The 10,520-nt window shown below is 43.2% G+C and overlaps 1 protein-coding gene across 1 annotated transcript; it reads right to left on the reverse strand.

Annotated features, from left to right (window-relative positions):
• Positions 1–7,324: 7,324 nt before the first annotated feature.
• Positions 7,325–10,168, reverse strand: GJB2 (gap junction protein beta 2). Its single transcript, XM_052671230.1, has 2 exons — positions 10,077–10,168; positions 7,325–8,275 (listed from the first exon to the last, which is right to left on the reverse strand). Exon 2 carries the CDS (start codon positions 8,254–8,256, stop codon positions 7,579–7,581), a length of 678 nt encoding a protein of 225 aa, XP_052527190.1. The 5' UTR covers positions 8,257–8,275; positions 10,077–10,168; the 3' UTR covers positions 7,325–7,578.
• Positions 10,169–10,520: the final 352 nt, after the last annotated feature.

The raw sequence follows: 10,520 nt of genomic DNA on the forward strand, positions 1-10,520 counted from the left end.
CAATTACAGCTAACAGAGCTGGAAAAAAAAAAAAAAAAAGAGTTCAAAAAGTTCTCTGCTGAGTTAGTGAGTTAAAACTGTTCATACAGCTGTTGAGATGAGACTGTGTTGCAGCAAGGGAGAAGGTGGCTAATAGAAATTACTAGAGAGAAAGGAAGCTACAGAAATGAAAGAGGGGAAAGACAGGAAGGCTTCTGTCTTTCTAGTAGCAGCCACCTATGAAAATACAGCCAGAAGCTGTAATTTGAAATTGCAGTTTATGTAGCAGCAAATACAACTTAATACGTTGCCATTCCCTCCAGCCCTTCTGCTCGCTCCCTACAGCTCTTCTTGCCCTACATCATGGCCTACTGCCCCACAGTAATGTAATCATAAACATTTGTTCACTTACTCTCCCTGTAAGTCAGACCAAGGCATTGATTCAACTAAAAATCAATCCAGCAAAGCAAAATGTTTGCTTTTATAGCAGTTAAAACAGCCCCTCAATCCTGCTGTGCTGACTGCAGCTGTGCAAAAAACTATACTGGCACAGTAAAGGCCCTGTAGTGAAGCACTTGTTGGATGGGGAGGGAGAGAGACACAGATGGGACAGTAATGAACAGGAAGCAATAACAATGTTAATATCTTTAATGAGTGCTACTAGTGAACACAGTGAACAGCAAGGAATTGCCTGGAGGTTCACACTCAGAGAGTTGTGGTCAACGCCGTGATGTCCAAGCAGAGATCAGTGACGAGAAGCATTCCTCAGGGATCAGTGCTGGGACCAGTGCTATTTAATATCTTTGTAGGAGACATGGACAGTGAGATTGAGTGCACACTCAGCAAGTTTGCAGATGACACCAATCTGAGTGGTGCAGTTGACATGTCCTAGGAAAAGGATGTCATCCAGAGAGACCTGGATAGGCTTGAGAGATGGCCCACACCTACTTCATGAAGTTCAACAAGGTCAAGTAGAAGGTTCTGCACCTGGGATTGGGCAATCCCAAGTACAGATACAGGTTGGGTGAAGAATGGCTTGAGAGCAGCCCTGAGGAGAAGGATTTGGGGGTGTCAGTTGATGAAGGACTCAACATGAGCTGGCAATGTGTTCTTACAGCCCAGAAGGCCAGCCGTATCCTGGGTTGCATCAAGAGAATTGTGACCAGCAGGCCGAGGGAGGTGACTATTCTCTTCTACTCTGGAGTAGCAGTGCCCCATCTGGAGTACTGCGTTCAGTTCTGTGGCCCCTGACACAGGAAGGACATGGAGCTGTTGGAGCGGGTCCAGAGCAGGGCCATGAAGGTGGTCAGAGGGCTGGAGCACCTCCTCTGTGGCTGAGAGAGCTGGGACTTTTTATAAGGGCATGTAGAGACAGTACAGAGGAAGTGGCTTTAAACTGGAAGAGGGTAGATTTAGGCTAGATATTAGGAAGAAATTCTTTCCTGTGAGGGTAGTGAGACACTGGAACAAGGTTGCCAAGAGAGGTTGTGGATGCCCCCTCTCTGGAAGCATTCAAGGACAGGCTGGATCAGGCTGTGAGCAACCTGATCTAGAGGGAGGTGTCCCTGCCTATAGCAGGGATGATTTTAAAGGTCCCTTTCAACCCTAACCATTGTATGATTCTGTGATTCTATGAACACTTTCAGTGCCAAACCACAGCCAAAGCTTCTAAACAAGGAAATTCCCTGTTTGATGTTCTTTTTCACTGTATTCAAGGTAAAAGCAAATAAAATATGTTTCACCAGGAATATACCTTACTGACATACATCATGAGTTTGTTGAGACCTCAAATACTGTATATGTTCTACAGAAAGGAACAGCAACAGATATCCTGTTTTGAATTAGAAAAACAAGCAAAGTTTGTATATGGAAAAACATCTCTGCAAATTTGAATCACCTGATGGCTCGCTTTTGCACTGAAGGAATCCCGTAACCCAAAATGACATGTTATTCCTCTGAATCTTCTCCTGAATGAAGACCAGGCTGCCAGGAAATCCACCTACATACGGTCAACTGGACAACAAGACTTAAAACAGGTTTGGATTTTGGTCTTTCTCCATCTGGGAGGAAGTTGGGGTAGAAAACTGAGGCAGGAGGAGCTTTCTATTCACTCTGCTGAGGAGAAAAATATTCCATTGCTAACTTCATTAATACAAATTACAATTATATCCACTCATAGTGCCACATTGTATGCTTTTGTCAGGTGGAATTTATTGTAGTGCAAGACTGTAATATTATGATTGCTGGAAGCACAAAGGAGCCATGCTGATAGAGACTGTACTGGGTGGACCTTGCACTGACATGCAGACATGAATTCGTACGAAAAATAAATTTATTTAGCAGGTGATCTTTGGGTCAGAAAAAGAAGCTCTACTACTTGACTCAAATGGGCCCCCATTCCCCACAGATTTTTTAGAAGCTCCCTCTGTTTCATAGCAGAATTCTATCTCCAGACCACCCTCAGCAAATCTTGGACTAAGTTGCCATTTAGCAGTCTTCAGTGATGAACAGTTCATCATCCAGAGAGTGGTTTTGGAAATGATTAGCCCAAATCTTACTGCAGCACAGTCCCTTTATTTCTTACCCTGTTGCCAGCAGATACGAAGAATAATTTAATCTTCCTTGCCACAGTCTTTTATGCATTTGGAGAGTTCTGCAGATCTTTCTTCAAACTTTTCCAGGCTGCCCTGTCTCTTTCATGCATTCCTGTTAGGCTCTATGTTTTAAATTTGGTCATCTATTATTCCTCACTCGTTGATTTCTCCAGTTGATAAACTTTTTTAACAGAACGTGCTCCAAAGTTTCTGATTTTCTGAATTTCCAAAGTTTCTGCATTTCTGATAAGGAACTGCAGGTGCCAAAGAAGAGTGGAATCATTATTTCAATACTGTATTTTTGGAAAACCTTTAATGCATACCAGTATGATATTTTCCAAGTCAGAAACATTATTGATTCATGTTCCACTGATGGCCTACTACAACATCAGCTCTCTGCAAAACTATTCTTTGCTTCAGAACAGTTTTCCATCCTAAAATCTTGCAAATGCTTAGTGTTTCACAACACTACCATGTACTCCTTCCCAAAGGAAGTCTCAAACTGTTTTTGTTATACCATTTCTCCCAGCGATAAGGATCTTACTGACTTCCAAGCCTATCTTCCCAAGTATCTGCAGCTCCTCCCAAATGCATAGATAGAGGTTATCCTATATGGAGATCTTCACACTTTAACAATGAATCATTAACAACTATCTTACTGCTATGTACAAAAGCTTTTATCATGGCAGAGACATAAATTACTCCTGACAAATCCGTGTTGCAATGTCTCACTCTTCTATCAGATGACAGTGCTATAATGATTTAGTAGTCAGTTTGTTCTACCTGCACTTGTGTGTGGATGGGCAAATGCATGTTTTGTTTTTGTTCATTTATATTGGAGAGATTGTGGAAGCTCCTTACACTGCATATTAAGCACTCAGTCCTTGGAAAGGATGCAACATCTAAAGAAGGGTTGTGACTAACCATAAGCAGGTATTATGGTAATGATGCAATATACATTAGGTTTGAAATGTTTACCACACCGTAATTATAAAAATATTTTTTCTGGCACCTGTCATTGCACTGACCTTAACAAACAATGGTGTTTGATTAATCAACCCTGCTCCCTTGTGAACATGACATAGCTGTCACGTTTGTCTTTCAGTTGGAGAAACTCGGGTTAATTCTTTGCTAGGACTGCCATAATACTTTCAGACCAAGTGAAAGGAGTCCTATGACAAGAGAAATGCTGATAGTCGGATACCAAATAGACAGCAGATGCTACAGCCAACCCATCAACAGAAGGTGCAGCAATCCTGCTGATGTGTGGATCACTTGGAGGAGGCAATCTTTTGTTGTCTTAAAGGGTGAACCTCAGTCCTGCAAATGACCTGCAAAACATTCATAATCAGTTTTTGTGATCCTGAACCGAACAGTTTTAAGATTGCTGATTTTCTATTTTTTTTTACTACAGCTGACTGTAATTGCCAAGAGGACAGCAAAGATATATGTTATCCATGCAAGCCAGCCTGTGCAGCACAGCCTGTCCTCTGAAAAATGCTGCCTGCTTCAGACAACTGTCACTGCATTCACTCACTACAGTATTTGTTTTCTTGGGTCCCACACTGGAGTTTCACTGAGTGAAATGCTATTTGGTTCTCAGTAGTGCAAAATACACTGCTGTTCAAACAGCAGCCTGAAACCATTGCTTTATGTGAGCAGCTTCAAAGATACAATGAAAAAGTAAACATCATTTGAACATACATAATATTTTATTCATCCAAAACCTGCAGTAATTCACAGCTGTACCATGTATGCTCTCCACCAGCTCACTGTAAACGTATTTTCTTAAACTGTATGCCCTACTGACATGTGATTTACCAGAAAGGCTGATGCAAGCATCTGGCTACCTGGCAGTATGCTTGGGGAGGGTTTTCTGTTATGAAATGTGTTATTCAAATACAATGGATTACAGTGAGCATTGCACAGACAGATGAAAAAATAAGTATTGTGTTAGTGTCGGTGATTTACAGGGCAGGAAGGGAGGAGTTGTGTACAATTATGTGGCCAGTTCTGAAGATGAATTCTAGGGTAGCTGTGGGGGATCAGTCATGATAGTGACAGTAGGTGTAAGCTGAGCTCTCAGAGGTGGAAAGTCAGACATGTAATTTGTTTCCTCAGATGAGTCTGCCAGTTAAATCTTAGCTCATTTCCAAGCCTAAGTTATAAATATATACACACACACACACACACATATGTTTGTTGCATGTTTATTTGCTTATGGCTAGGCACGTGTATAAAGAAAATACCCAGGTCAGAGCTGGGACAACTTTACAGAAGATAAATATATTCTGTAAAAGAAAACAAGCTGAGTTGGCAAGATGGAAAGAAAATATATGTAACTCCTGAATATCTTGAAGGCCATTATTCTTAGCCAAGACCATCAAGTCTCAGTTATCATAGTGTATTTATAGGTTTGGTTTCAGGGTTTTCAGATGAAAGTTTAGCCTTATGAAGCCAATGGTAATCCTCTGGTCATTTTAGCCCAGAGGGATAATTCTACACTGCCCCATTGCAACAACTCCCAGTTCGGATAGCACATTATTTGACACTTCACATCCTGGCTGTGCTGTACCCTACAGCAAGGAATCAGCCTCCTTTACAGACAAGACTTCAGATTTGTTGCTTCAGTCTTCAACATTCTTGCAACCTTCATTCTGCAGTCTAGGATCTGCATGCAAAAGCGTAGATAGACGCTGTATTTCAAGAAAGAGCACACACAATTCCAAAACAGCATTGTATTTTAATGTATGAAATCTATTGTTTGTCAACCATGCAATGTAGCAGACAGAAATAGGTGTAGAGGGATCCATTCCTAGTAAGTATCTGAACAACATTATTTTGTTTTCTTAAAAAATAGCTGTTAAGTAACATAGACAGAAATCTCATAGACAGCAAACATCTCCTGGTGGAGCTGGTACACCTAATGCTACAGTTGGATTAAAGTCCTCTCTTGGGTCACTTTCAGCAACTGTCCCATTTGCTGTCTTTTTCTGCTTGTATGATATCTGGTTGCCAAACTACTAGCTGAAGATAATTAATTAACCTTATCTTGTTGGAGTTGCCAGTTTTGACACACTGCATTCCAAGTTCCAGTTAAAGGCACAACAGGAAAACAAACTGTTCTCTATGGAGAGGTTATGCTGTTTATTTCCAGCTAAAGTTTCACTAGAACAAGACTGATTTACACAACATATTTATTTCCTAGCAGAGATCACACATATAGCCTTCCACTATAGGCTCACAAGGTCTGCAGGATGTATTTGATAGCAAAGACAGTGTAACAGATTGAAAAACAACCTGTGGCAGAAGGCAAAAATTCTTACAGTAGCTCCGAGCTATTAAATGTATTATTGCTGCATTCATTTTCTATTGTGGTAAACAGATTTTCATTAGACATATTAGGCACATGTAGGTAATACAGAAAATGGACACCACAGATGTCCTTTAATTATGATTTCTGAAGAAAATACAAATCTTGTTACAAAAGAAATGTAATACAAGAGCACTGGGAGCATAGATAGTTTGTTCTCTTTGTACTTGTACACAGAACAGTGCAGGAATTCTACCAAGCACAAATCCAATGTGCCAAACTTTGTTATTCAGAGTTGAATTAAGGATGTTTTTACAGAGCAAGTTTCCAGGTCAGCTCATTATTAATGACTTTATATTTTTGTTCATTCACACTTCTAAGGATGCTGTTCCTTTCCTATCTGCTACCATGTTTAATGAACAATTTCCATCTGCAGTCAAATTGTAACACTGGTTAAGCACACAAGCAGTGGCAGCCTGCTTGTGCTCTACTTCCAGTGCACAGTGAGAGGTAAGGAGTCAATCTGGGCAGCTTTGTTCATCCAGAAGCATTTGAGGAGTTGGCTACAAAAAGAGAACCTAAGGTAACTAGCTTTCCTCCCAACCGAAGGAGCATTACTAAAGCTGAAGAGGAAGAATTGGTTTACTAGAAGTGTATTCAGTGGGCAAGCACTAAGGAAGTACACTGTATTGCTGTGTGTGCTTCTATAGCTGCCAATGACAGAGACTGCTCTGGAGAGATGAGACAGACTCACATAGTTCAAGTTAATAATGTACAGTTCACAACTCAGCAATGTGAACATTATGTTTTCAAGATCCCCCTGACTTCTGATTGAGAAACTTTGCTATTTTGGCTATGCAAGTTGTCTGTAATTCTTGCTCATCCTATTGTAACAAGAGAAAAGGTGCTTCAATCTCACTATGTAGAGAATGCCAGAAAACTGGGAGTGGTTTGATACAGCCACTTAAAAGGTGCACCAAATCAGAACTGAAAGCTTTATGAAGAAAAGTTATACAGGATGAATGGGGGGAAAAAAGACTGATGGAGCACCAATAGTTATGAGCTGCTGCATATCGTGCTCTAAGTGTTGAAGCACTTCTTCCGGAAAAGAAACAAAAGAACCAGAATAAAACAAGGTAGTTTTTTTTACTTTACTGTGAGGGCAGGGGGGAGGAGGGAAATACAGAAAAACACTGCTGAAAAAAACCCAGTCGAGTAAAAAAGGCTCATCATCAAATAATATCTATCATACCGAGATTCTTCACAATGCTGGGGAGAAAAAGAGCAGGAAACCACAGTGCCCTGTCTCATTGGCAACAATCATTTGATGCAATCTGTTTGCAATCCCTCTTTCTGTGTGGCACTAGACTTTCTCATTCCCACTTTTCAACAAGTGACCATCACAGCAGGAAGCATACTTAGAAAAGGTGCTCATACTTAGAAAAGGATCAGCTAAAAAGGCTGATGTCTCTATTTGTGGATACAGGAATACCAAAGTAGCTCATAATCTTAAAACCTGCCTGAATGGCAGCTTCCTAGAGAGGCGATCATTAAAAAAAAAAAAAAAAAAAAAAAAAAAAGCCCTTTTGTTTTTATCCTTTTCCTCAAGTATGAAAATATTGCCAATTGTTTTCTGATGCCTAAGTAAGTTTGAAGGGGTCTGGGAAACCAAGCAATCATGGAACTGGGGAATTATTTTAAAACTGTTGTTTTCCTAGAATCTTTCAGGCAAACTTTTAACACTAAGTAACACAACTCAGCCAGATTCAACATCATGCAGATCCCAGATACAGCAAGCATAAAAATAGTAAACATGGTTTTCTCAGTAGGCCGAGACACAAAACAATCCACCACGTTGGGGCAGGGCCACGCTTCACACTTCACCAGACGAGGCATCTGGTACCCATCATACATGTAGTAGAACACATACATGAAGACTGCTTCAAAGATGATCCTGAAGAAGATGCTGCAGGTATATGTCCACCACAGGGGACCTCGAATGTGAATCTTTTCATTCTTCAGCTCTTCAATATTAATTTTGTCACCATTTCTAAGTCGCCTTTTCTTCTCATGCCTCCTGTAAGCCACATGCATGGCCACCAGCAGCGCAGGGGTGGAAACGAAGATGAGCTGCAGGGCCCAGAGTCTGATGTGAGAGATGGGGAAAAAGTGATCATAGCAAACATTCTTGCAACCAGGTTGAAGTGTATTGCAGACAAAATCTTGTTGTTCATCTCCCCAGACTCTCTCTGCAGCCACAACCAGGATCATGATACGGAAGATGAACAGGACTGTGAGCCATATCTTGCCAATGCTGGTGGAGTGTTTATTTACACCTCCCAGAACAGTCTGCAGAGTTCCCCAATCCATCTTTTCTGTGTTCTTTCACCTGCAGGAAGACATAAAATACCAAATAGTTACTTTCCAAGCAGCAAAGAATCATTTCCAAACTTTCTATAAGCAAGAGGATTTCCTAGCATTCACTCAAGTCGTAGGCAAATTAAGTCACATTAAGTCTATCTTTACATTTGTGTCTGTATTGGTGGATTCAAACAGCTTAATAGACTCTATCCATTCATATATTTATGACACTAGCATACTCTGATATTTTTCTAACTAGTTTTTGGGTAGGAAATAAGTTATACCTTCAAGTGTTTCCTTCCCCCAAGCCCTCTTTCTCTTTCTGTGGTAGGCTCTCAGTGCACTTTCCAAATAAATAGAAAATTATATAATTATATAAAATAACTTTGACAAAACAATTTATTTTCATAGGATTTCTTTGCCAATGCCAAAGCCTTAGAAGGCTGTGTGGTGCTTGCCTTGCCTCCAAGGTAAGGACTACTGTGCCATCTCCATCAGAAGCTCTACTTCCTCCCAGATGCCTCCAACAGGTCTCTAAGGCTATCTGCTGCAGCTCAGACACATCCTTTGCTTGGCAGAACCTTCATCTCTAGGAGTACAGCATTTGATTTCACTGTTGAGAAACCTCAAGTCAACTCTGTCAGGGCTGTGCACATACAAAGCACCAATCAGCAGGCACAAGACAATTCTGCAGAGCCTGCCCTTCCACATTCAGCACTACCTCATCCAAAAAGGAGATTAACCAAGCCAGAGGGCTGAGAGCACAAAGCCTTCAACTGAAAAGTTTACGTTGATTTTCTAGATGATATCACACCCCAGTTAAATAAGAAATCAAACATCAGAGGAGTTCCATTTCTGTTCTCTCTTCCTCCTGCTCTTGAAGGAAATTCACTGTTCACCCTTTGACAATTAAGCTTAAGTTTTGCTGAAGGCAGAGCTTGATCTCAGGACCTGGCTTTCACTGCTCAGCAGCCATTTGGAAGCTACCACCAAATGCTTCAGATCCACAGCCAGGAACCTGCATAGCTGGTCCTGTATCTCCCAGGGGCAGGGCTCAATCTACCATTCAGAAAAGCTACAGTGGCCCTGGACCGACCAGAACTCCTGCTCCTCTTGGTGCAGAGTGTGCTTCGTCGGGCTGGCAAAGCCTTTAGATTTGCTAATTCTCAGGTAACAGCAAAAGAAAAAGAAAAAAAAAAAGGGAGAGAAGGAACTCCTTTACCCCGCTGCAGTTACACCACCAGAGAGGGATGCACACACCCGCGGTGCGGCCCAGCCTGTACAGACAGGCCTCCAGGCAGGAGGGAGAGGTCACGTCTACTGTCATGAGGAAAGGTTATGTTGGGTAAGGAAAAGAAAAAAAAAGAAAAAGCCTCGAAAAGGCGGCTGGAATTCCTCATGCTTCTTGTGTTCTCGTTGCAGAATGGCAGCATTCTGTGCAGCTTTTTATGCTGATCCAAAGTCACGGCTGTGGTCAGATAACTGCACTTTCTGTGAAGATTTCCTCTCACCTGTGGCATAGCCATTAAAACATAGAAATAAAATGAACAAAATGGGGCTAACGAGGACCGAAGGTAAAGTAACCATCCGAGGCGTATCCCAACAGGACCAACAACCCCAGCTCCAGGTGCGGGCTCACACCGCGCTTCGGAAGTCGTGGAAGAAGAAAAGAACACAGGACAAACAGGACATCCCCTGCTCCTCCCCACCATACAAACGCTGCGTTCGGCTGCGGGGCACCCGGCAAAGCCCGCCGCACGAGAAGATCCCGGCCGGGGCTCGGCGCGATCCCACGACTCCTCAAGTCCCAAGCCCTCCGCGGGTCTCACCTGGAGCGGCACGGCAGGGGTCCCGTGTTGCGGTGCCAGCGGACGGCCGGTCCCAGCCTCGCCGTCCCACAGCTCTCAAAGCCCTCCCCGCTCCGCCGCCGCCGCTTTTAACCCGCCCCGAGGCCGCCTCTCTCCGCCCGCGGGCGGGGCCGGGGTGCCCGGGGGCGCTGGCGGCGGAGCGGGGCCGGCGGCCAGGTGTGGGCACAGAGCTGAGTGGCAGCGCACGGCGCTCGCCCTGCACTGCGGGCTGCTCGGCGCTCCCAGCGCACGGTGCCCGGGAAAGGGCTGCACGGTGCCTTCGGCTCGCTTCTAACAGCGCTGCGACCAGAAGCCCTGCCGGGAAACGGTGCTGTGTGTGAAACAGCTGAGCGGTGGTGGAATGCCGTGCCTACGGCAGCAGGCATGATGGAGTCTTGTCTAGGGACGTGAAAGCACCGCTGGAAA

This window comes from Tympanuchus pallidicinctus, unplaced genomic scaffold, assembly GCF_026119805.1.
Source record: "Tympanuchus pallidicinctus isolate F22 unplaced genomic scaffold, pur_lepc_1.0 scaffold11, whole genome shotgun sequence".
Taxonomy (NCBI): domain Eukaryota; kingdom Metazoa; phylum Chordata; class Aves; order Galliformes; family Phasianidae; genus Tympanuchus; species Tympanuchus pallidicinctus.